Source organism: Somniosus microcephalus, chromosome 5 (genome assembly GCF_052327205.1).
Source record: "Somniosus microcephalus isolate GS21.2 chromosome 5, FLI_Smic_1.0, whole genome shotgun sequence".
NCBI classification, from domain to species: Eukaryota; Metazoa; Chordata; class Chondrichthyes; order Squaliformes; family Somniosidae; genus Somniosus; species Somniosus microcephalus.
In genome coordinates this window covers 616,413-643,307 of record NC_140991.1, presented here as the reverse complement: position 1 = coordinate 643,307, position 26,895 = coordinate 616,413, and the positions used below count along the sequence as shown (strand labels likewise).

General features: G+C 48.2%; 1 protein-coding gene across 1 annotated transcript in view; it reads right to left on the bottom strand.

Moving 5' to 3' along the window:
* The window catches only part of LOC147116794 (nuclear receptor-binding protein 2-like), a 301,760-nt gene that overhangs the window by 191,058 nt on the left and 83,807 nt on the right, over positions 1 to 26,895 (bottom strand). Inside the window, exons 2-3 of the mRNA XM_085987208.1 lie at positions 8,983 to 9,105; positions 2,913 to 3,599 (exon numbers count right to left, since the gene is read on the bottom strand). Coding sequence (XP_085843334.1) covers positions 2,913 to 3,599; positions 8,983 to 9,105 — 810 coding nt within the window. The remainder of the gene's footprint in view (positions 1 to 2,912; positions 3,600 to 8,982; positions 9,106 to 26,895) is intronic.

Below are 26,895 nucleotides of genomic sequence, written 5' to 3'. Positions count from 1 at the left end.
AGCAGGTTAGAGGCTGGGTATTCTACGGTGAGTGTCTCACCTCCTGACTCCCCAAAGCCTTTCCACCATCTACAAGGCACAAGTAAGGAGTGTGATGGAATATTCTCCACTTGCCTGGATGAGTGCAGCTCCAACAACACTCAAGTAGCTCGACACCATCCAGGACAAAGCAGCCCACTTGATTGGCACCCCATCCACCACCTTAAACATTCACTCCCTCCACCACCGGCGTACCGTGGCTGCAGTGTGTACCATCTACAAGATGCACTGCAGCAACTCGCCAAGGCTTCTTCGCTAACACCTCCCAAACCCGCGACCTCTTCCACCTAGAAGGACAAGGGCAGCAGCCGCATGGGAGCACCATCCCCTCCAAGTTCCCCTCCCAGTCACACACCATCCTGACTTGGAAGTATATCGCCGATCCTTCATCGTCGCTGGGTCAAAATCCTGGAACTCCCTCCCTAACAGCACTGTGGGAGCACCTTCACCACACGGACTGCAGCGGTTCAAGAAGGCAGCTCACCACCACCACCTCAAGGGCAACTAGGGATGGGCAATAAATGCTGGCATTGCCAGCGACACCCACATCCCATAAACGAATTTTTAAAATGAACAAAAATGCACTCCAAGGTCCCTCTGATCCTCTGCACTTCTCAGTGTCCCACCATTTATTGTGTATTCTGTTGTCTTGGCCTTCCCCAAATGCATTACCTCACACTTCTCCGGATTGAATTCTATTTGCCACTTTTCTGCCCACATAAGAACATAATAAGAACATAAGAAATAGGAGCAGGAGTCGGCCATTCAGCCCCTCGAGCCTGCTCCGCCATTCAATAATGATCATGGCTGATCTGATCTTGGCCTCAACTCCACTTCCCTGCCCGCTCCCCATAACCCTCGACTCCCTTATCGTTCAAAAATCTGTCAATCTCCACCTTAAATATATTCAATGACCCAGCCTCCACAGCTCTCTGGGGAAGAGAATTCCAAAGATTCACGACCCCCTGAGAGAAGAAATTCTTCCTCATTTCCATTTTAAAAGTGTTTCCCCTTATTCTGAAACTATGCCCCCTAGTTCTAGATTCCCCCACGGGGGGGAAACATCCTCTCAGCATCTACCCTGTCGAGCCCCCTCAGAATCTGATATTTTTCAATAAGATCCCCTCTCATTCTTCTAAACTCCAATGAGTATAGGCCCAACCTGCTCAACCTTTCTTCATAAGACAACCCCCTCATCTCTGGAATCAACCTCGTGAACCTTCTCTGAACTGCCTCCAATGCAAGTATATCCTTCCTTAAATAAGGAGACCAAAACTGTACGCAGTACTCCAGGTGTGGTCTCACCAATACCCTGTACAGTTGTAGCAAGACTTCCCTACTTTTCCATTCCATTCCCTTTGCAATAAAGGCCAACATTCCATTTACCTTCCTAATTACTTGCTGTACCTGCAAGCTAACTTTTTGTGCTTCATGTACGAGGACCCCCAGATCCCTCTGTACCACAGCATTTTGTAATCTCTCTCCATTTAAATAATAATTTGATTTTTTATTTTTCCTACCAAAGTGGATAACCTCGCATTTTCCCACATTATACTCCATCTGCCAAATTTTTGCCCACTCACTTAACCTGTCTATATCCCTTTGCAGTCTTCTTCACAACTTGCTAACCCACCTATCTTTGTATCATCAGCAAATTTGGCTACAGTACACTCTCTTCCTTCATCCAAGTCATTAATATAGATTGTAAATAGTTGAGGCCCCAGCACTGATCCCTGTGGCACCCCACCAGTTACAGTTTGCCAACCTGAAAATGACCCATTTATCCCGACTCTCTGTTTTCTGTTAGTTAGCCAATCCTCTATCCATGCTAATATATTACCCCCAACCCCGTGAGCTCTTATCTTGTGTAGTAACCTTTTATGTGCCACACTTTTCTGCCCACCTGACCAGTCCATTGATATCTCCCTGCAGGCTACAGCTCTCTTCCTCACTATCAACCACAACCTGTTATGAGGTACTTTATCAAACACCTTTTGAAAGTCCATATACACAATATTAACCATACTACCCTCATCAACCCTTTCCTTTACTTCATCAGTGAACTCAATCAAGTTAGTCAAACACGATTTGCCTTTAACAAAGCTGTGCTGACTTTCATTTATTAACCCATAATTTTCCAAATGACAATTAATTTTCTCACAGATTATTGCCTCTAAAAGATTCCCCACCCCTGACGTTCGGCTGACTGGCCTGTAGTTGCAGGGTTAATCACGCTCCCCTTTTTTTGAACAGGGTGTAACATTTGCAATCCTCCAGTCCTCTGGCACCACTCCCATATCGAAGGAGGATTGGAAGATTGTGGCCAGAACCTCCGCAATTTCCACCCTTACCTCCCTCAGTAGGGTGAATTTTCTACTTTGAGCGTGGCCATCCTTTAGTGTACCTCCTCTTTATCTATTTTTATCCTATTGATTTCTCTACTGCCTCCTCCTTTACTGTGACACTGGCAGCATCCTCTTCTCCAGTGAAGACTACAACCTACTGCTAATATCCAAAATTGTGCCCCGCCCCATTCCCGATCATTGTGCCCCATTCCCGATCATTGTGCCCCATTCCCGATCATTGCGCCCCATTCCCGATCATTGCGCCCCATTCCCGATCATTGCGCCCCATTCCCGATCATTGCGCCCCATTCCCGATCATTGCGCCCCATTCCCGATCATTGCGCCCCATTCCCGATCATTGCGCCCCATTCCCGATCATTGCGCCCCATTCTCGATCATTGTGCCCCATTCCCGATCATTGTGCCCCATTCCCGATCAGCCGCTCTGCCTTCCCCTACTGCACCGAAACAATGCTCACTGCCCTTTCTGACAGTAGACACAGTGGATTCCTGCCCAAAACCTACTCACCCTGGTGGGGGTCTCTCCGGCTGGGGTTTCTCCGGCCGGGGTCTCTCCGGCGGGGGTCCCTTTGGCGGGGCTCTCTCTGGCGGGGGTCTTTCCAGCGGGGCTCTCTCTGGTGGGGGTCTTTCCGGCGGGGGTCTCTCCGATGGGGGTCTTTCCGGCGGGGGTCTCTCTGGCAGGGTTCTCTCCGGCAGGGGTCCCTCTGGCGGGGGTCTCTCCGGCAGGGGTCTCTCCGGCAGGGGTCTCTCCGGCAGGGGTCCCTCTGGCGGGGGTCTCTCCGGCAGGGGTCTCTCCGGCAGGGGTCCCTCTGGCGGGGCTCTCTCTGGAGGGGCTCTCTCTGGCGGGGGTCCCTCTGGCCGCGCTCTCTCTGGCCGCACTCTCTCTGGCGGGCGTCTTTCCGGCGGGGCTCTCTTTGGTGGGGCTCTCTCTGGTGGGGGTCTTTCCGGCGGGGGTCTCTCTGGCGGGCATCTTTCCGGCGGGGCTCTCTTTGGCGGGGCTCTCTCTGGCGGGGGTCTTTCCGGCGGGGGCCTCTCTGGCCGGGGTCTCTCCCCCGGGGGTCTCTCCGGCAGGGCTCCCTCTGGCGGGGGTCTCTTCGGTGGGGGTCTCACTGTTGTCTATCCAGTACCTGTGAAATTTTACAATGTTGGGGTGCTCGAGCTGCATGAAGTGATCAAAAACCAACTTAATGTTCTCCTGTAAAAAGAAATTCACAGTTAGACTCAGCAAGAGGAACTCCTAGAACTAGACAGAACTCCCCATGGAGACTGGGTCACATATACAGGATAGGTGTGTAACACAGAGATAGAGTCAAAAAAAAACCATGGGGAGATGAGGAGAATTTTTTTACGCAGCGAGTTGTTGTGATCTGGAATGCGCTGCCTGAAAGGGCGGCGGAAGCAGATTCAATAGTAACTTTCAAAAGGGAATTGGATAAATACTTGAAGGGAAAAGAGTCAGTGCTGAGGGGAAAGCGCAGGGGGCGTGGGGCGAGTTGGAGAGCTCCTTCAAAGAGCCAGCACAGGCCCGATGGGCCGAATGGCCTCCTTCTGTGCTGTGTGATTCCGTGATTCTATACTTATTCTAAGAAACCCAAGGAAGTGACCAAGAATTACTGCTGAAAACATAGAAACATAGAAGACAGGAGCAGGAGTAGGCCAGTCGGCCCCTCGAGCCTGCTCCGCCATTCAATGCGATCATGGCTGATCATCCAAATTCAGTACCCTGTCCCTGCCTTCTCCCCATATCCCTTGATCCCTTTAGCCTTAAGTAGGAAACAGAGAGTAGGAATAAATGGGTCTTTCGGGGTGGCAGGCGGTGACTAGTGGGGTACCGCAGGGATCAGTGCTTGGGCCCCAGCTATTCACAATATATATCAATAATTTAGGTGAGGGAACAAAATGTAATATTTCCAAGTTTGCTAATGACACGAAACTAGGTGGGACTGTGAGTTGTGAGGAGGATGCAAAGAGGTTTCAAGGCGATTTAGACAAGTTGAGTGAGTGGGCAAATACATGGCAGATGCAGTATAACGTGGATAAACGCGAAGTTATCCACTTCGGTAGGAAAAACAGAAAGGCAGAGTATTGTTTAAATGGTGATAGATTGGGAAATGTTGATGTACAAAGGGACCTGGGTGTCCTTGTACACCAGTCACTGAAAGCAAACATGCAGGTGCAGCAAGCAGTTAGGAAGGCAAATGGTATGTTGGCCTTCATTGCAAGAGGATTCGAGTACAGGAGCAAGGATGTCTTACTACAGTTATACAGGACCTTGGTGAGACCACACCTGGAGTAGTGTGCACAGTTTTGGTCTCCTTAACTAAGAAAGGATATACTTGCCATAGAGGGAGTGCAGCGAAGGTTCACCAGACTGATTCCTGGGATGGCAGGACTGTCATATGAAGAGAGATTGGGTCGACTAGGCCTGTATTCACTAGTGTTTAGAAGAATGAGAGGGGATCTCATTGAAACGTATAAAATTCTGACAGGGCTAGACAGACTGGATGCAGGGAGGATGTTTCCCCTGGCTGGGGGGGGTCTAGAATGAGGAGTCATAGTCTCAGGATAAGGGGTAGGACATTTAGGACTGAGATGAGGAAACATATCATCACTCAGAGGGTGGTGAACCTGTGGAATTCTCTACCGCAGAAGGCTGTGGAGGCCAAGTCACTGAATATATTTAAGAAGGAGATAGATAGATTTCTAGACACAAAAGGCATCAAGGGGTATGGGGAGAGAGCGGGAATATGGTATTCAGATAGAGGATCAGCCACGATCATATTGAATGGTGGAGCAGGCTCGAAGGGCCTACTCCTGCTCCTATCTTTCTATGTTTCTATGTTTTATCCAGTTGTCGGGGTCCATGTAGGTACCAACAACATAGGTAGGACTAAGAAAGAGGTTCTGCTGATAGAGTATGAGCAGCTTGGGGCTAAATTAAAAAGCAGAACTGATGTGCCTCAATAATTCCGAGACTCGATGTTAGCGAAACAAAACAAGGCTTTTATTAACTTAGAACGTAACACGTAAGAGAGAGAGATATCTTCCTTCTGGAGACTGAGGCCAGACTGAGCTAGCTTACAAAAGGGGCCAGGTATGGGCGGAGCCCTACACACACAGCACATTCCAGCACATTCCAATAAACAATACAATGAGGACTGGGGGAAGGGAAATGACACTGAAACCGACCACAGTCACAGGCAGTGATGAATGGAATATTTCATCACAAGAACCACAAAGGTAATAATCTCTGGATTACTACCTGAGCCACGTGCAAATTGGCATAGGGTAAATAAGATGAGAGAGATGAACGAGTGGCTCAAAGATTGGTGTGGAAGAAATGGGTTTCGATTCCTGGGGCACTGGCACCAGTACTAGGGATAAGAGGGAGCTGTTCTGTCAGGACGGGCTTCATTTGAACCAGGCTGGGACCAGTGTCCTGGCGAATCGAATAACTAGGGCTGTAGATAGGGCTTTAAACTAAATAGTGGGAGGGAGGGATACGCTGAGCAGAAATTTAAAAAGTCAAAGAAAAATGAGAAGGCAAAAGTGCAGGGTAGCGATAGGGGTAATGATAACCAGAATGTGACAGGAAGGGACAGAGCGTTTACACATAAGCATGCATCAGAAAGAGGGGTCAGAGTAGGGAAAAATGGTAAAAAGACAAAATTAAAAGCTCTATATCTGAACGCACGCAGCATTCGTAACAAGATAGATGAGTTGACAGCACAAATAGAAATAAATGGATAGCCATGACAGACGTTGTTGCAAGGTGACCAAAGCTGGGAACTGAATATTCAGGGATATTTGCCATTTTGTAAGGATAGGTAGAAAGGAAAAGGAGGTGGTGTACTTCTGTTAATAAGGGATGAGATCAGTGCAGTAATGAGAAATGATATTGGCCCAGAAGATCAAGATGTAGATTCAGTTTGGGTGGAGATAAGGAATAATAAGGGTAAGAAGTCATTGGTGGGAGTGGTCTACGGGCCCCTAAACAGTAGCCACACTGTAGGACAGAGTATAAATCAAGAAATAATAGAGGCTTGTAAGAAAGGTACGGCTATAATCATGGGAAATTTTAATCTTCATATTGATTGGACAATGCAAATTGGCAAAGGTAGACTTGAGGAAGAGTTCTTAGTGTATATGGGATGGTTTCTTCGAACAATAGGTTGTGGAACCAATCAGGGAGAAGACTATTTTAGATCTGGTAATGTGTAACGAGGCTGAATTAATTAATGATCTCAAAGTGAAGGATCCTCTTGGGAAGAGTGATCATAGCATGGTAGAATTTCAAATTCAGTTTGAGGGTGAGAAAGCTAGATTGCAAACTAGTGTCCTGAACTTAAACAAAGGTAATTACAAAGGTATGAAGGCGTACTTGGTTAAAGTAGACTGGGAAAATATATTTCAGGGTAAGACTGTAGAAAAGCAGTGGCAAACATTTAAGGAGATATTTCATAACTCTCAGCAAAGATATATTCCAGTGAGAAAGACTCTAAGAGAAGGATGAACCATCCGTGGCTAACTAAGGAAGTAAAGAATGGTATCAAATCTATATTAATGACTTGGATGAAGGGACCGAGTGTAATGTAGCCAAATTTGCTGATGATACAAAGGTAGGTGGGAAAGCAAATTGTGTGGAGGATGCAAAGAATCTCCAAAGGGATATAGACAGGCTAAGTGAGTGGGAAAATATCTGGCAGATGGAGTTTAATGTGGGAAAATGTGAGGTTATCCACTTTGGTAGGAAAAATAAAAAAGCTAATTATTATTTAAATGGGGAGAGATTACAAAATGCTGAGGTACAGAGGGATCTGGGGTCCTTGTACTTGAAGCACAAAAAGTTAGCATGTAGGTACAGCTAGTAATTAGGGAGGTAAATGGAATGTTGGCCTTTATTGCAAAGGGAATGGAGTATAAAAGCAGGGAAGTCCTGTTACAACTGTACAGGGTGTTGGTGAGACCACCCCTGGAGTACTGCGTACAGTTTTGATCTCCTTATTTAAGGAAGGCTATACTTGCATTGGAGGCAGTTCAGAGAAGGTTCACGAGGTTGATTCCAGAGATGAAGGGGTTGTCTTATGAAGAAAGGTTGAGCAGGTTGGGCCTATACTCATTGGAGTTTAGAAGAATGAGAGGGGATCTTATTGAAAAATATGATTCTGAAGGGGCTCGACAGGGTAGATGCTGAGAGGATGTTTCCCCTCGTGGGGGAATCTAGAACTAGGGGGCATAGTTTCAGAATAAGTGGGCACCCATTTAAAATGGAAATGAGGAATTTCTTCTCAGAGGGTCGTGAATCTTTGGAATTCTCTTCCCCAGAGAGCTGTGGAGGCGGAGTCATTGAATATATTTAAGGTGGAGATTGACAGATTTTTGAACTACGGGGGGTCAAGGGTTATGGGGAGCGGGCAGGGAAGTGGAGTTGAGGCCAAGATCAGATCAGCCTTGATCTTATTGAATGGCGGAGCAGGCTCGAGGGGCCGAATGACCGACTCCTGCTCCTACATCTTATGTAATTTACAGCATGGAAACAGCCAAACTGCTCCGTGCCCGTGTTTCTGCTCCACACGAGCCTCCTCCCACCCCTCTTCATCTCATCCTATCAGCATATCCTTCTAGTCCTTTCTCCTTCATATGCTTGTCTAGCCTCCCCTTAAATGCATCGATACTATTTCCAATCCCTGTGTTAGCGAGTTCCACATTCTCACCACTCTCTGGGTAAAGAAGTTTCTCCTGAATTCCCGATTGGATTTATTGTTGACTCTCTTATATCGATGGCCTCTTGATCTGGTCTCCCCCACAAGTGGAAACATCTTCTCTATGTCTACCCTATCAAACCTATACATTCCATTAAGAATTAAAACTCCAGGGAAAAAGTGATCCATCCGTGGCTAACTAAAGAAGTTAAAGATAGCATTAGATTGAAAGAAAAGGCTTATAATGTTGTGGAGAATAGTAGTAAGCTTGAGGATTGGTACAGTTTTAGAAACCAGCAAATGATGAACAAACAATTGATAAAAAATAGAATGAGAGTAAACTAGCAAGAAATATGAAAGCAGATTGTAAGAGATTCGACAAGTATGTAAAAAGGAAAAGAGTAGCAAAAGCAAACGTTGGTCCCTTAGAGGCTGAGACAGGAGAAATTATAATGGGGAATAAGGTAATGGCAGAGACTTTAAACGAATATTTTGTATCTGTCTTCACAGTAGAAGACACAAAAAGCAAACCAAAAATAGTGGGGAACTAAGGGGCTAATGAGAGTGAGGAACTTAAAGTAATTAAGATCAGTAGAGGAAAGTATTTGAGAAACTAATGGGACTAAAAGCCGACAAATCCCCCTGGACCTGACGGCCGACATCCTAGGGTTCTAAAGGAGGTGGCTGCAGAGATAGTGGATGCATTGGTTGTGAGCTTCCAAAGGCCTCGATCAGGTCACCCCTCAGTTTCCTCTTTTCTGGAGAAAAGAAGCCCAGCCTGTTCAATCTTTCCTGATAGGTATAAACTCTTAGTTCTGGTATCATTCAGTTTGGAGGTTGAAATAGGAGATGTTGCAATTGAGGTTCAAGGCATACCTCATGAATCAGGAAGATTCTGTGATCAGTGAAGTGAACTTCATGCCAAGCTACCTCCATCCCTTCCTCCGTGTCCATAGCAAGGTACGTGCTCTCGATCCCATGGACATTCCCCTGCCTCACCTAAGGGAAGAAGGAAACAGAAGGTGAATCAGAAAGGCCTGTGGTGTGAAAGCACACTTGCTACACAAGCCCATTGTCACAGGTAACTACGCCCTGAGAAAAGGCAACTCACGACACACTGGAACCAGAAGGAAGAACCTGCATTTATATCGCGCCTTTCATGACCTCAGGATGTCCCAAAACATTTTACAGCCAATGAAGCACTTCTCAGTTGTACTCACTTTAGTAATTTGTGCACAGCAAGCTCCCACAAACAACAATGACATAACCAATGTGAAAGTACTCTTCAAAATAACAACAGAAAACGCTGGAGATACTCAGCAGGCCAGGCAGCATCCGTGGAGAGAGAAACCGAGTTAACGTTTCAGGTCGAAGACCTTTCGTCAGAACTGGAAAAAAGCAGGGAATGGAACAGATTTTTAAGCAAGGGTAGGGGCTGGGAAATGGGGGAGGGGATGAAAGAACAAAAGGGAAGGTCTGTGATAGGATAGAAGGCCGGAGAGGTTAAGAGACATTAAGAGATATTCAAGGCAAGAGGAGGTGGTAATGGGGCAGGTTAAGAAACAAAGGATGGCTCGAGATGAAGTATAAATTGCGCTGGTAGAATGAAGGACAGCTGCCATGTGGGAGAGAAGAACAGGAGGCACAAACAAAAAGTGTGGATAATAAATATATATACGATAGGGGCCGGGGTTATGATCAGAAATAGTTGAACTCTGTGTGGAGTCCAGAGGGCTGTAAAGTGCCTAATCGAACGGTGAGGTGCTGTTCCTCGAGCTTCCGCTGAGCTTCCGTGGAACAATGCAAGAGGCCGAGGATGGTGAGGTCTGAGTGGGAATGGGGCGGAGAATTAAAGGGACAGGTGGAGGGATCACTTTGGAGGTGGCGGAAATGGTGGAGGATGATCCGTTGAATGTGGAGGCTGGTGGGGTGAAAGGTGAGGACAAGGGGAACCCTATCCTTAGTACGATAGCAAAATACTGCGGATGCTGGAAATCCGAAATAACAACAGAAAATGCTGGAAAAACTCAGCAGGCCAGGCAACATCCGTGGAGAGAGAAGCAGTGTCAACGTTTCAGGCCGAAGGTTCCTTGAACTACTGCTCTCGCCGCATCTTGAGATCTACGCTCAGCGCCATGCGGCGCCACATGAACACTCTCGACCTCTCTCTTCAGCAGCACCGACGCACTCTATCTCAAAGCTGTCCGGGTCCACAGTTCCATTTCATCCTTCGACTCATCCGACGCTTCAACAAAAAACTTTTTTTCTTCCTTTCCGATGTCAAGGATCGCAAGTTTCATCAACTCTTGAACACCAACACCCCTCCGGAACCTTCTTCCCCTTCACTTTCCCCTTCTCAACGGATCATCCTCCGCCATTTCCACCACAATCCAGTGTGATCCCACCACCAAACGCATCTTCCCCTCCCCTCCCCTTTCAGCATTCCGTAGGGACCGCTCCCTCCGAGACACCCGAGTCCACTCCTCTATCACCCCCAGCACCCCTTCCCCTTCGCCCGGCACCTTCCCGTGCAAGCGCAGGAGATGTAACACCTGCTCCTATACCTTCCCCCTTCCACTGTCCAGGGCCCCAAACACTCCTTCCAGGTGAAACAGCGATTTACTTGTACTTCTTGCAATCTAGTATACTGTATTCGCTGCTCACGATGCGGTCTCCTCTACATTGGGGAGACCAAACGCAGACTGGGTGACCACTTTGCGGAACACCTCCCTTCAGTCCGTAAGGGTGACCCCGAGCTTCCGGTCACCTGTCATTTCAATTCACCGCTCCATTCCCACTCGGACCTCACTGTCCTCGGCCTCTTGCATTGTTCCACGGAAACCCAGCGTAAGCTCGAGGAACAGCACCTCATCTTCCGATTAGGCACTTTACAGCCTTCCGGACTCAATATCGAGTTCAACAATTTCAGATCATAACCTCGGCCCCTATTACATTTTTATATATTTTAATCCACACCTTTGGTTTGTGACTTTTCCTTTTTTTCCTCTCTCTCCCGCATGGCAGCTGTCTCTCACTCTGCCAGCGCATTTCACACTTCACCTAGAGCCGTCTTTTGTCTCTTTACTTGTCCTATTACCATCTCGTCTCGCCTTGAATATCTTTTAATGTCTCCTCACCCCTCCCCGACCCTCCCTTTTGTTCTTTCACCCCCGCCCCCATTTCCCAGCCCCCTAACTTGCTTCTTAATCTGTTTCATTTCCTGCTTTTTTTTTTCAGTCCTGATGAAGGGTCTTCGACCTGAAACATTGACTCTGTTTCTCTCTCTATGGATGTTGCCGGGCCTGCTGAGTTTTTCCAGCGTTTTCTGTTGTTATTTCGGATTTCCAGCATCCGCAGTATTTTGCTATCGTAGCTGTGGGAGTCAGTGGGCTTGTAGTGAATGTTGGTCAATAGCCTATCTCCAGAGATGGAGAGGGAGAAGTGGAGGAAGGGAAGAGTTGGAGATAGACCACTCTCACTCTCACTCCCCATACTAGATGCAGGAAGGATGTTCCTGATGGCCGGGGAGTCCAGAACCAGGGTCACAGTCTAAAGATAAGGGGTAAGCCATTTAGGACAGAGATGAGGAGGAATTTCTTCACCCAGAGAGTGGTGAACCTGTGGAATTCTCCACCACAGAAGGCAGCTGAGGCCAATTCATTAAATATATTCAAGAATGAGTTAGATATATTTCTTAAGGCTAAAGGGATCAAGGGATATGGGGAGAAGGCATGATCTCATTGAATGGCGGAGCAGGCTCGAGGGGCCGAATGGCCTACTCCTGCTCCTATCTTCTATGTTTCTATGTTAATATCTGACCAGTCTTATCCCACTCTCCTGCTCACTCCCCATATCCTTTAATATCACACCCAGTGTAATCCCACTCTCCCCCCTCACTCCCCGTACCCTTTAATATCCCACCCAGTCTAATCCCACTCTCCTGCTCACTCCCCATATCCTTTAATATCACACCCAGTGTAATCCCACTCTCCCCCCTCACTCCCCGTACCCTTTAATATCCCACCCAGTCTAATCCCACTCTCCCCCTCACTCCCCGTACCCTTTAATATCCCCCCAGTCTAATCCCACTCTCCCCCTCACTCCCCACACCCTTTAATATCACACCCAGTCTAATCCCACTCTCCCCCTCACTCCCCGTACCCTTTAATATCCCACCCAGTCTAATCCCACTCTCCTGCTCACTCCACGCACCCTTTAATATCACACCCAGTGTAATCCCACTCTCCCGCTCACTCCCCACACACATTAATATCCCACCCAGTCTAATCCCACGCTCCCCCTCACTCCCCACACCCTTTAATATCCCACCCAGTCTAATCCCACTCTCCTGCTCACTCCCCACACCCTTTAATATCCCACCCAGTCTAATCCCACTCTCCCCCTCACTCCCCACACCCTTTAATATCCCACCCAGTCGAATCCCACTCTCCTGCTCACTCCCCACACCCTTTAATATCCCACCCAGTCTAATCCCACTCTCCCCCTCACTCCCCACACACATTAATATCCCACCCAGTCTAATCCCACTCCCCCCCTCATTCGCCACACCCTTTAATATCCCACCCAGTCTAATCCCACTCTCCTGCTCACTCCACGTACCCTTTAATATCCCACCCAGTCTAATCCCACTCTCCCCCTCACTCCCCACACACATTAATATCCCACCCAGTCTAATCCCACTCTCCCCCTCACTCCCCGCACCCTTTAATATCCCACCCAGTCTAATCCCACTCTCCCGCTCACTCCCCATATCCTTTAATATCCCACCCAGTCTAATCCCACTCTCCCCCTCACTCCCCGCACCCTTTAATATTCCACCCAGTCTAATCACACTCTCTCCCTCATTCGCCACACCCTTTAATATCACACCCAGTCTAATCCCACTCTCCCCCTCATTCGCCACACCCTTTAATATCACACCCAGTCTAATCCCACTCTCCCCCTCACTCCCCGCACCCTTTAATATCCCACCCAGTCTAATCACACTCTCTCCCTCATTCGCCACACCCTTTAATATCACACCCAGTCTAATCCCACTCTCCCCCTCATTCGCCACACCCTTTAATATCACACCCAGTCTAATCCCACTCTCCCCCCTCACTCCACGCGCCCTTGAATATCCCACCCAGTCTAATCACACTATCCCGCTCACTCCCCATATCCTTTAATATCCCACCCAGTCTAATCCCACTCTCCCCCTCATTCACCACACTCTTTAATATCCCATCCAGTCTAATCCCACTCTACCCTCGCTCCCCATACTCTTTAATATCCCACCAAGTCTATTCCCACTCTCCTGCTCACTCCCTGTTCCCTTTAATATCCCACCCAGTCTAATTCCACTCTCCCGCTCACTTCCCGTACCCTTTAATATCCCACCCAGTCTAATCCCACTCACCCACTCACTCCCCATACCCTTTAATATCCCACCCAGTCTAATCCCACTCTCCCCCTCATTCGCCACACCCTTTAATATCCCACCCAGTCTAATTCCACTCTCCCGCTCACTCCGCGCACCCTTTAATATCCCACCCAGTCTAATCCCACTCTCCCCCTCACCCTTTAATAACCCACCCAGTGTAATCCCTCTCTCCCCCTCACTCGCCACACCCTTTAAGGCGGTTAAGAAAGCCAATGGTATGTTGGCCTTCGTAGCGAGAGGTCTTGAGTACAGGAACAAGGATGTCTTCCTGCAGTTGTACAGGGCCTTGGCGAGACCACACCTTGAGTATTGTGTGCAGTTTTGGTCGCCTTATCTGAGGAAGGATGTTCTTGCCATGGAGGGAGTGCAGAGAAGATTCAACATACTGATACCTCGGTTGGCATGAGGAGAGATTAGAAACATAGAAGATAGGAGCAGGAGTAGGCCATTCGGCCCCTCGAGCCTGCTCCGCCATTCAATGCGATCATGGCTGATCATCCAAATTCAGTACCCTGTCCCTGCCTTCTCCCCATATCCCTTGATCCCTTTAGCCTTAAGAAATATATCTAACTCCTTCGTGAATATATTTGATGAATTGGCCTCCACTGCCTTCTATGGTAGAGAATTCCACAGGTTCAACACTCTCTGGGTGAAAAAATTGGGGCGATTGGGCTTATATTTGCGAGAGTTTAGAAGAATGAGAGGGGATCTCATTGAAACTTATAAAATTCTAACAGGACTAGGCAGACTAGATGCAGGAAGGATATTCCCGATGGCGGGGGAGTCCAGAACCAGGGGTCACAGTCTAAAGATAAGGGGTAAGCCATTTAGGACAGAGATGAGGAGGAATTTCTTCACCCAGAGGGTGGTGAACCTGTGGAATTCTCTACCACAGAAGGCAGATGAGGCCTGTTGTGTCCGTGTATAATAAGACACAGACTGCAGGAGAACGGTACAACAGGTGTTTACTCAACGTGGCTCACACTGGAACTGAACTGTACAGATTACTACTCAGTGCTATATACAGGTGTGGTCACTGCCGGTACTGCAGTATACATGAGCTGTAAAAGATAGTTCCCCCCTTAAAGGTATATACATTACAATTCCTCCCCTTTTAGATTAACAGTACCATAACACTCATTTAACAATTAAATATCAAACTAATTACAATTAACACTTTTAACATGCAACATTAGCTGAAAATAGTCTATTTATATATTCAGTCTTTGGGGAGGCTTCCTGATCCTTTCTGGATAGCGCCTTTCCCGAGTGTCTTGCTCTTGGTGCGGAGGCGATTCTGGCCCCCTGTCGTCGGTTGGTTCATCAGCTTCCGATGCTACTGTTTCTGGGGTAGATGCGACCTGTACGTCGGGTTCATCACCAGGTACCTATGGGCGAGGCATGGGGTTGACTTGTTCCTGTGACTCTAGGATCTGGTCAGCATGGCGTCTCACGATGCTCTCCCCAACGTCCACTGTGTACATTAGTGGGCCCTGCCGTGTGCATATCGTTCCTGGCTGCCATTTTTCTGTTCGGTAGTCACGGGCCAAGACTGGTTGCCCTACATTGAAGCTCCTTATTGGCTTCTCATGGATGTGCTGGAATTGCTTACTCTCAACGTCTCTTCGTACGTTTGGTCTGAGCAAATCCAGGCGAGATCTTAACCTTCGGTTAAAGAACATCATGGCTGGGGCCTGGTTGGTGACTGCATGTGTCGCACTCCGGTAGGCGAACAGGAAATTGTCCACCTTGTACTGGACCGGAATGTTGTCATAGAGTCATAGAGTCATAGAGTAATACAGCACGGATAGAGGCCCTTAGGCCCATCGTGTCCACGCCAGCCATCAAGCCCTGTCTAATCTAATCCCATATTCCAGCATTTGGTCCGTAGCCTTGTATGCTATGGCATTTCAAGTGCACATCCAAATGCTTCTTAAATGTTGTGAGGGTTTCTGCCTCCACAACCCTTTCAGGCAGTGAGTTCCAGACTCCAACCACCCTCTGGGTGAAACAGTTCTTTCTCAAATCCCCTCTAAACCTCCCGCCCTTTACCTTGAATCTATGCCCCCTAGTTATTGACCCCTCTACTAAGGGAAAAAGCTCCTCAGCATCCATCCTATCTATGCCCCTCATAATTTTGTACACCTCAATCATGTCCCCCCTCAGCCTCCTCTGCCTCCTCTGCTCCAAGGAAAACAAACCCAATCTGCCCAGTCTCTCTTCATAGCTGAAGCGCTCCAGCCCTGGTAACATCCTGGTGAACCTCCTCTGCACCCTCTCTAACGCGATCACATCCTTCCTGTAGTGTGGCGACCAGAACTGCACACAGTATTCCAGCTGTGGCCTAACCAGTGTTTTATACAGCTCCATCACAACCTCCTTGCTCTTATATTCAATGCCTCGGCTAATGAAGGCAAGTATCCCATATGCCTTTTTTACCACCTTATCCACCTGTTCCGCCGCCTTCAGGGATCTGTGTACTTGCACACCCAGATCCCTCTGACCCTCCGTCTTGCCTAGGATCTTTCCATTCATTGTGTATTCCTTTGCCTTGTTAGTCCCCCCAAAGTGCATCACCTCGCACTTTTCCGGGTTAAATTCCATTTGCCACTGTTCCGCCCATCTGACCAACCCATCTATATCATCCTGCAGACTGAGGCTACCCTCCTCGCTATTTACCACCCTACCAATTTTTGTATCATCCGCGAACTTACTGATCATACCCTTTACATTCATATCCAAGTCATTAATGTAGACCACAAACAGCAAGGGACCCAGCACCGATCCCTGTGGTACCCCACTGGCCACAGGCTTCCAGTCACAAAAACAACCTTCGACCATCACCCTCTGCCTTCTGCCACTAAGCCAGTTTTGTATCCAATGTGCCAAGGCACCCTGGATTCCATGGGCTCTTACCTTCTTGACCAGTCTCCTGTGCGGGACTTTATCGAAGGCCTTACTGAAATCCATGTATACCACATCCACTGCGTTACCCTCATCCACACACCTAGTCACCCCCTCAAAAAATTCAATCAAATTAGTCAGACATGATCTTCCCTTGACAAAGCCATGTTGACTATCCCTGATTAATCCTTGCCTCTCCAAGTGGAGACAAATTTTGTCCCTCAGGATTTTTTCCAATAATTTTCCTACCACTGATGTTAGGCTCACTGGCCTGTAGTTCCCCGGTTTTTCCCTACTACCCTTCTTGAATAATGGTACTATATTAGCGGTTCTCCAGTCCTCTGGCACATCCCCTGTGGCCAGAGAGGTCCTGAATATATGTGTTAGAGCCCCCGCAATCTCCTCCTTTGCCTCACACAGCAGCCTGGGATACATTTCATCCGGGCCTGGGGATTTATCCATTTTTAGGCCAGCTAAAACCGCCAATACCTCCTCCCTCTCGATGTTAATATGTTCGAGCATATCACAGTCCCCCCGCCCTATTTCTATGTCTACATCGTCCTTCTCCACAGTGAAAACAGATGCAAAAAATTCATTTAGAACCCCTCCTACATCTTCCGGCTCCACACACAGATTGCCACTTTTGTCCCTAATGGGCCCTATTTTTTCCCTAGTTATCCTCTTACCCTTAATATACTTATAAAACATCTTCGGATTTTCCTTTATTTTGCTCGCCAGTGTTATTTCATGGCCCCTCCTTGATCTCCTAATTTCTTTTTTAAGTATCCCCCTGCACTTTTTGTACTCCTCTAGGGCTTCCTCCGTCTTTAGCCTTTTGTATCTACCAAAAGCCCCCCTTTTTTTCCTAATCCATTCTCGTATATCCCCTGACATCCAAGGTTCCCTGTGGTTTTTGGAACCACCCTTGACCTTTACGGGAACATGTTGCCATTGTATGATCTCAATCTCCCTTCTGAAAGCCTCCCATTGCTCCGATGCGGATTTTCCTACAAGTAGCTGATCCCAGTCCATTTTGGCCAGATCCTGCCTTATCCTATTAAAATCGGCCTTCCCCCAATTTAGAACCTTTATTTCCGGCCCATCCCTGTCCTTTTCCATGACCACCTTAAATCTTACCATATTATGGTCACTATCACCAAAGTGCTCACCTACTAGCACTTTTTCCACTTGGCCGGCCACATTCCCTAGAATTAGGTCCAGTACCGCCCCCTCTCTTGTAGGACTTTCTACATGCTGGCTCAAAAAGCTCTCCTGGATGCACTTTAAGAATTCTACACCCTCTGAGCCTTTCACACTCTGACTATCCCAGTTAATATTGGGGAAGTTGAAATCCCCCATTATTATTACCCTATTATTTGCACATATCTCTGAGATTTGCCTACATATCTGTTCCTCTATCTCCCCCTGACTGTTTGGAGGCCTATAGTACACTCCCAGCAAAGTGCTTGCCCCCTTTTTGTTTTTAAGCTCCACCCATATGGCCTCATTAGAGGACCCTGCTAATATATCATCCCTCCTTACTGCAGTAATTGACTCCTTAATTAATATTGCGACACCCCCTCCTCTTATACCTCCCCCTCTGTCTCGCCTGAAGATTCTGTACCCCGGAATATTGAGCGGCCAGTCTTGCCCTTCCCTCAACCATGTCTCCGTGATAGCAACAATATCATACTCCCATGTGTTTATCAACACCTTCAGTTCATCCACCTTATTTGCAAGACTCCTTGCATTAAAATAGATGTCATTGTACATAGCCTTTATTGCCTTCTTAAAGGTTTGTATGAACCTCTCAGCCAATCCATTTGTGGCTGGATGATACGGGGCGGATGTGTAATGCCTTACCCCATTCTTTTTCAAGAACCTCCGGAACTCTTCGGACACAAACTGTGGTCCGTTGTCGGAGCAAATCTGTTCTGGCAAGCCGTTCCTTGCAAAAATGATCCGTAGGACTGCAATAGTTTTCTCCGTGGAGGTGGAGGACATTTTGATGAACTCAGGCCATTTCGAGTGCGCATCCATGGCTATTAAAAACATTGAGTCCATGAATGGACCAGCAAAATCAATATGCACCCGTTGCCATGGAGATGAGGGCCACTCCCATGGGTGTAGAGGGGCCTGTGGTGGTGCATTTTGGACTTTCTGGCATCCTGAGCAGCTCTTGGTCAGGTCCTCGATTTGTTTATCGATTCCCGGCCACCACACATAAGCCCTGGCTAGGCTTTTCATTTTTACCCCTCCCAGATGACCCTCATGAAGCTCATTGAGCACTCTATCCCTTAACTTGGGTGGAATTACCACTCAGGATCCACACATCAAGGTCCCCCGGCACAATGACAGCTGTTCTCTCCTTGTCGAGAATGCTGGCAACAGTGAGTCGCCATGTGCTGGCCATCCCTTCACCGTCAAATCATATACCCGAGACAATGTTGGGTCATTTCGGGTTTCCTTTTCGATAGAAGTGTTCGTTACCGGTAGGTATTCAACTATAGTCGAATGGAATATTTCGACAGGATCCACTGCTGGTGCTTCCTCCGCAGTAGGCAGTGGCAGGCGTGATAGCCCATCAGCATTTCCATGCTGTTTCGTGCCATTATATTCAATCTCATAGTGGTGCGCCCCTAGAAAAAGTGACCATCTTTGTAGTCATTGCGCAGTCATCACCGGAACGCCCTTCTTCGGATTAAAAATGGAGACAAGAGGCTGGTGATCAGTCAGCAAGGTGCCTTGACTACTGCCTCAATCTTCTCTGGGGACTTATGTAACCCCTCTTTATCGATAACGTGGCCACAATACGAGATTTGTTTTCTAAAAAACTCGCATTTGGGGCGGTTAGCTCGGAGCCCATATTCCTGCAATCTAGTGAGCACCTGCTCCAGGTTTGCAAGGTGATCACTGTCATTTTCGCCCGTGACCAGGATGTCGTCCAAATAACACTGGGTCCCTGGGATCCCTTGCAGGACTTGTTCCATTGCCCTCTGCCAAATAGCCGAAGCTGATGCTACCCCGAATACCAGCCGGTTGTATTGGTAGAGACCTTTATGGGTGTTGATTGTGAGGTATTTTTTTGATGCTTCTTCTACCTCCACTTGCAGATACGCCTGGGCCAGATCAATCTTAGTGAAGCGTTTCCCTCCAGGTAGCGAGGCGAAAATATCTTCAATCCGCGGAAGTGGATATTGTACGGTGTGAAGGACCAGGTTCACTGTTACCTTAAAGTCCCCACGGATGCAAACATTCCTTGGTTCCACAGGCGTGCTGCTCAACGACTTTTTCATCACAGGGACAATGGGTGTAGCCCACTCGCTCCAATCTACCTTGGACAGTACACCTGAACGTTCCAGACTCTCCAGCTCTGCTTCGACGGCTGGGCGGATCGCATAAGGTACCGGTCTGGCCTTAATAAATTTTGGGCTTGCGTTTTCTTCAATTTTAATCGTTGCTGTCATGCCTTTTAGTGTTCTGAGTCCTTGCTGGAACACTTCTTTCGCGTCAGTTAGGATCTTTGACAGTCGCCCAGGTGTGATGTCATCATCCTTTTTGTCAGCCACAGTCAGTGCCTGTATGGAATGCCAATCCAGTTGTATTTTCCGGATCCATTCACGTCCCAGTAATGGTGGTCCTCCATCTTGCAATACATACAGGTCTAGTTTTGGTGTTTCCTTACCGTTATATATAACGGTCACCCTTATTTTTCCTTTGGGGTAGACTTTTTGCCCCGTGTACGTCTTCAAAATAATTTTTGTGTCTCTCAAGGGTATGTGTGAGAATAGCCGCTCATAGTCCCGTCGGTTTATGACTGTTAGGGCTGATGCTGTGTCCAATTCCATTTTTACCTGGACTCCTGCCATCTTGAGAGTGACCCAAATGGTTCGGCGATCCTCCGTTTTGATCACATTATGTAGTTTCAGACAACTCAGCTCCCTGTTTTCGGAGTCGGTATCACTCTTTTGCTCGTCTGAACTATTCTCCGTCACCTTATGTACCTTCTTGTACTTTTCTTTTGGAGATTTCTTATTGCTGGTTTTCTTTCCCGACCTGCAGACTCGTGCTATGTGTCCTACTTTTCCACACTGTCTGCACACTTTGTCTTTGAACCAGCAATCATTCTGGTTGTGTGTTGTTCTGCCACAGCGATAGCACTTCTCTGTTCTGTATGACATTTCATTTGTGCCATATTCTTGCGGTCTCTGTTGCATTTCTGCAGCGCCCCGTGCTGCTGCTTCATATGATACCGCAATGCTGAAAGTCTTTTCCAGCGTAAGGTCCTTTTCAGATAAAAGCCGTTTCTGGGTTCCTTCACTTTGAAGCCCACACACAAACTTGTCCCTTAAGGTATCTGCCAGTGCCGCTCCAAACTGGCAGTATTTCGATAGTTTGCGCAGTTCTGTTAAATAATCAGCATTGCTTTCATCCTTATGCTGGTTCCGTTTGTGAAACTTGAATCTTTCTGCTATCAGCAGCGGTGTGGGGTTTAAATGTTCCTGTAGTATCGTTACTATGTCTTCAAAACTCTTTTCCATTGGCTTCGTTGGGGTAACTAGATTTCGTAATAAACCATACGTCTTTGCACCCATTAAATTTAACAATACCGACGCTTTCTTGTCATCTGACACCTCATTTGTCTTGCAGTATACCTCTACTCGTTCGACATATGTAGTCCAATCTTCGACTTCATTGTCAAATGCGGTGATACTGCCACTCTTCGGAATTTTGGGTGTGGTTTAAAATGGCGTCTCCCAATGGCTTAAAATGGCGTCTCCCGCGCTTTCCTTCCTCCCCCGCTGCTGCCAATGCCACTCCCGGCGGTTCTTGTGGCAATGGCAGCGCCCTGTAGGTTTCGCGTGCTTCTCCTACGCTGCTGCCAACGCCGCTCTCGGCGGTCCTCGTGGCAATGACGGCGCCTCGCGGGTTTCTGCGCATCTCTCTCTCCCTGTCCTCGACGCTGCTCGGCCCCTCAACACCGGCTGCGCCCTGGCGCTCTGCCCTCTCTCTCTCTCCCCCGTCGACGCTGCTCGGCCCTTTGCTGTGCCGCTCGGTCGGGCTCTAGCCCGCCGCTGTCCGGGAAGGGTCTGCACACTACCTGTTGCCAGCCCGTTTCACTGGACCACCTCGACTGGAAAGCCAAGCCTGGCTCTCGACAGCCTCCCCCGCAATTCTCGAGTCTCTGCTGGATGACTGGGCGGTTGCCCGTGGTCGACGCCCGAGTCTCTGGCCTTGGCCTCCAATCCACTGATCTCCAGGAACGAATCCCCGGGAGGTGATGCAGAGTTGCTGGTAGGTTCGAACTTGCCTTGTCGCCAATGTTGTGTCTGTGTATAATAAGACACAGACTGCAGGAGAACGGTACAACAGGTGTTTACTCAACGTGGCTCACACTGGAACTGATCTGTACAGATTACTACTCAGTGCTATATACAGGTGTGGTCACTGCCGGTACTGCAGTATACATGAGCTGTAAAAGATAGTTCCCCCCTTAAAGGTATATACATTACAAGGTCAATTCATTAAATATATTCAAGAAGGAGTTAGATATATTTCTTAAGGCTAAAGGGATCAAGGGATATGGGGAGAAGGCAGGGACAGGGTACTGAACTTGAATGATCAGCCATGATCTCATTGAATGGCGGAGCAGGCGCGAGGGGCCGAATGGCCTACTCCTGCTCCTATCTTCTATGTTTCTATGTTTAATATCCCACCCAGCCTAATCCCACTCTGCCCCTCACTCCCCGAGCCCTTTAATATCCCACCCAGTCTAATCCCACTCTCCCCTCACTCCCCATACCCTTTAATATCCAACTGTCTAACCCCACTCTCCCCTCGCTCCCCATACCCTTTAATATCCCACCCAGTCTATTCCCACTCTCCCTCTTACTCTCTGTACCCTTTAATATCCCACCCAGTCTAATCCCACTCCCCCCTTACTCCCCGTAACCTTTAATATCCCACCCAGTCTAATCCCACTCTGCCTTCACTCCCTGTACCCGTTAATATCTAACCCAGTCTAATCCCACTCTCCCCTCACTCCCCATACCCTTTAATATCCCACCCAGTCTAATCCCACTCTCCCCCTCACAGCCTGTACCCTTTAATATCCCACCCAGTCTAATCCCACTCTCCCCCTCATTCCCCACATCCTTTAATATCCCACCCAGTCTAATCTCACTCTCCCGCTGTGGAAATATAAAATATCCTGTATAGTTTTGTGTCAATTTCGTAAAGCATGATGGACTAGTTGACATGGGTTAAAAGTTCAAGTATTGAAATAGTTGATGCAAGACTGTTGGAACACAGCCAGAACAGAATGTGCTAAGTACCAAGGCCGCTCCCAAGGTACAGCCTGTAGATAAAAGGAACTGAAGAATGTAAGAAGAACAGGAGTAAGTCTGTGGTGACAGATGTCTTTGTGTATGTAGCAATGATTAACTATGTGTATGTACAGGAATGTGATAAGATGTTCTATTCATTGTTCTTGTGCATGAAACTGTTTGATGTATGATAATGATGTGTCAATCAGGAGTTGTTTGTTACACTGTATAAATATAGAGTCCGAAAGAGTGCTCGTTGAAGTTGTTGCCTCAGCCATTGACTGAGACATGCTTCCCTTGCTGCAAGTAAAACATTAAAGTGTTACTTTTCTGACGGAACCCGGTGTCTAGAGTCTTACTCGGAGTCGAGATTTCGACAGTATTACTTGGAGGTTCCACCGAGATCGCTTGCTGTTGGCTGGTGAGTAAACGGACGGAATCATTGTGACGGTTCTCTACTGGCCAGTTAAAGAGATTCCTCCTTTGGCACGCTCGAAATGTGTTCTGTTTGCCACTACCCATAGTACTGCAATCAGTTAAGACTCATGTTTCAGGGTTTAGTACACATCTCGCGATTGTTTCCTCTTTCAGGATACGGAACAGAGGAACCGCGCTTGAGGATCTGAATCCTGAAACACCGTCAAGAAAAGACAAATGAGAGTTTTAAAGCGCTATAGAAATAAGACTGCAGTAGAGAGGCAGCCGGGGTCCGATCTCGAGTCCCGCGGCAGAACGTATCGTTTGAGAATTATCACTGTGTTTTAAAGGCTTGTATTAACAGGCCCAGGATTTTTCTCTGTTGAGATACCTTCTACGAGGGTTCAAGTCCCTCGCATTAAAGTATAAGGATTTTAAGGACTTGGTCTGTAGGGGCGTACAACGCAGACCGAGATATAGTTGAAATAAGTTAATAATTGCTACAACCATTGTTTACTTGTTGATTGTTGGTGAGATTGTTAAGAATGGGCACCCGTACAAGCAAACCACCCGAGAAAGGCACGCCGGCAGCCTTTATGCTTAAAAATTGTGGTCAGTCATCTATCGATCATCTACCAAATTGGTCCAAATGGACGATAAGTAAAGCTAGACCCTTTCCCCCAGATGGTTCATTTAACATAGAAAGAATTACTTGCCTCGAGGAAAGTTTAACGGACAAGAGAGAAATAGAGAACAGCCAGCTAAAAAGACTGCCTCTATGTTTGTTGAGTCAGAAGAAAAAAAAATTACCCCGAAGAAACACCTTTCTCCTCTATTATGGTAGGACAACAAGGTAACTATAGAAGGATGAATAGAGGGGAATATAGAGGAAGATGTGGTAGAGGAAGAGGGTATGGATGATCTGGTAATTGTTACAATTGCAGACAACCCGGACATTGGGCAAACCAATGCCCTGCGAAAAATCGTCAGTACCAAACCTCCAATAATGGACCTCCGTTAGAGAATAAAGGTCCCAATTTCACCGTCCATAACCCTTTTTCGGACCAGTCAGGAGGTTACCCTACAAACGGACAGGGATTTAGGAGAAATAGAGATCAGAATTACTGACTGACACCAGCAGCCCCAGGCGCCACAGACCACCAAATGCCCGTTGTTTCTTTAAATTCACGCAGCGAACCTGAAATTAAAATGCGAATAGCTGGGAGACCTATGTCATTTTAGTAGACACAGGAGCAACCTTTTCGGTGTTAGGGAAAGGATATTCTGAAGGAATGCCTGTTAATGGGAAAAAGACCCCGCTAGCTGGATTGGCTGGAATACTACAACGCTTGAATCAATCGACTCCCCTCACAGTAAAAGTAGAAGAATTTGAGGAAGAACACTCCTTTCTGTTATCAGGAGATGTCTCTATGAATTTATGTGCTCCCCATCAGGAGTAACGGTAGAAATCCCAGTAGATAAGGCATATGCGTACCCAGTAACAGAAATAAAACACACTGGCCTAGAAATTCAGTTGGGCGCGCCAGCCGTTAGCGCCTTAGGAGGAGTAGATCTCGAGCGCTAGGTGCTTAGCGCCCGGGCGCAGCGCAATCTGCGCCTCGCCCCAACTTCAGTACACATTTAGCGCCGGCGCAAAGTCTTAGCGCGTGCCCTGCTACGCGCGCAGATCATGACGTCATTTCCTAGTGCAACGCCCTTTGTGCGCCCCGAACCGGAACTTCACTCGCGCCGGCCCATTGTGCGCCGGGCGGCCCTAACGACTGTGAAGTGGAACGGTACACAGCCGAGGCGGGCCGCGGGGAGCGCTAATTAAAGGGCACTTACCCTGCACTATAAAGGCCAGCCATTTTGCAGCATTCACTCTTGTGCAACGGTTTTTTGGAGAGAGACCAAGGAGGAGAGCTTACTGGTTTGGACCAACACTAGGACAGGTATTTTTGGCTCAGGCCAGAGCTTAGCAATTATCTTTGCCTTCATTGAGAGCTCAGTGTTTGCCAGCATATAATGGGGGCTGCATTGGGTGCCAACGCTGACTTTCAGCCTTATGCCAGAAGGGCTTACAGACGCCGTGAGAGAGTGGCAGCCCTGGCTAGACGCAGAGGGGGCAACAGGCATCGCCAACTGAGGCCTTACCCACCCAGGGTATACCGCCAGCAGTCCTCCTATCTGACCATGTCTGCCGCGAAGTGTGTTAGGAGGCTGCGATTCAGAAGGGAGGTGGTTGCAGACATCTGCCAGCTGCTTCACAGAGATCTGCAGCCACAGCTGATGTGCAGGACGTCTCTGTCGGTGGCAGTGAAGGTGACGGTGGCTCTCAACTTCTATGCCACCGGCTCCTTCCAATCCGCTGCTGGGGACATCGCTAACATCTCCCAGTTCGCCATGCATTGCTGCATCCGCCAGGTGACCGATGCCCTTTTCAGAAGGAGACATCAATTCATCTCCTTCCCCATGACCCTGGACAAGCAGCAGCAGCGTGCAGTGGGATTTGCAAGAATAGCGGGCTTCCCCATGGTGCAGGGCGCCATTGACTGCACGCATGTGGCTTTGCGGGCACCTCTGGAGCATGCCGAGGATTACCGCAACCGGAAGGGCTACCATTCCCTCAACGTACAGCTGGTGTGTGACCACAGGCAGCGCATCCTAGCTGTCAATGCCCGCTTTCCAGGCAGCAGCCACGATGCCTTTATCCTGCGACAGACAACTGTGGCTGACATGTTCCAGGCACAGCCTCACCCAAGAGGATGGCTTATCGGAGACAAAGGCTATCCTTTGTGTACCTGGCTCATGACCCCACTCCGCGCGCCCACGACCCCTGCTGAAGAGGCATACGAGAGCCATCAAGCGACTAGGAACATCATAGAACAAACAATCGGCGTCCTCAAGCAATGGTTCCGCTGTCTCGATCGCTCCGGGGGAGCCCTCCAGTATTCGCAGGAGCGAGTCTCCCAATTCGTCGTCGTTTGCTGCATGCTGCACAACCTGGCTATCCGCAGGACTCAGGCACTGCCACCTCACGTTGGACCACCACCTCAGGAGGAGGAGCAGGAGGAGCATGACGAGGAGGAGGACGAGGAGTACCAGCCCAGGAGGGAGGCACAAGGTCCAAGGGCCGCCTGTCGGCGGCTTATTGAACGTCACTTCTAGGCCCCCTGTCAGGGAATGGCTTGTGCCAATGAAAGAACATGATTGCAGCCGCTCTGCAAGCCCTCAGCCGGTTAAGGCAACAAACACTTCAAAGATCAAACATGGACAATGTTAATAAATAAAATGCTTTATTGTACAAACTCCGGGCCCTTCCCACATGAAAACCATAAACAGACGAAACCCCCAAAAAACACTCAAACACATTACTCGCTCCCACAACCTGGAGAGGATTAACAAAACAGTGCAACTAAAATGGCCGTCATCCTCGGCCTTCGTAAAAAACAAACATCACATCCTCGGCCTTCAAAAAACAAACATCCAATTCTCGGCCTCAAAAAACAAACACAACTGGCCACACATTCGACTTTTTGGCCCGCTAGGGCGATGCCTTGGCCATCTTTGTGTGGCCCCTGCCCGCCCTGCTGCTCCTCCTCAAAGTAAGGCCATTGGCTGCTGCAAGGCTGGGGGCAGGCTCCTGAGGGGCACATGTCGTGACGGCAGATGCCCTTGGGCGTCGGCCTAGTCGAGGTC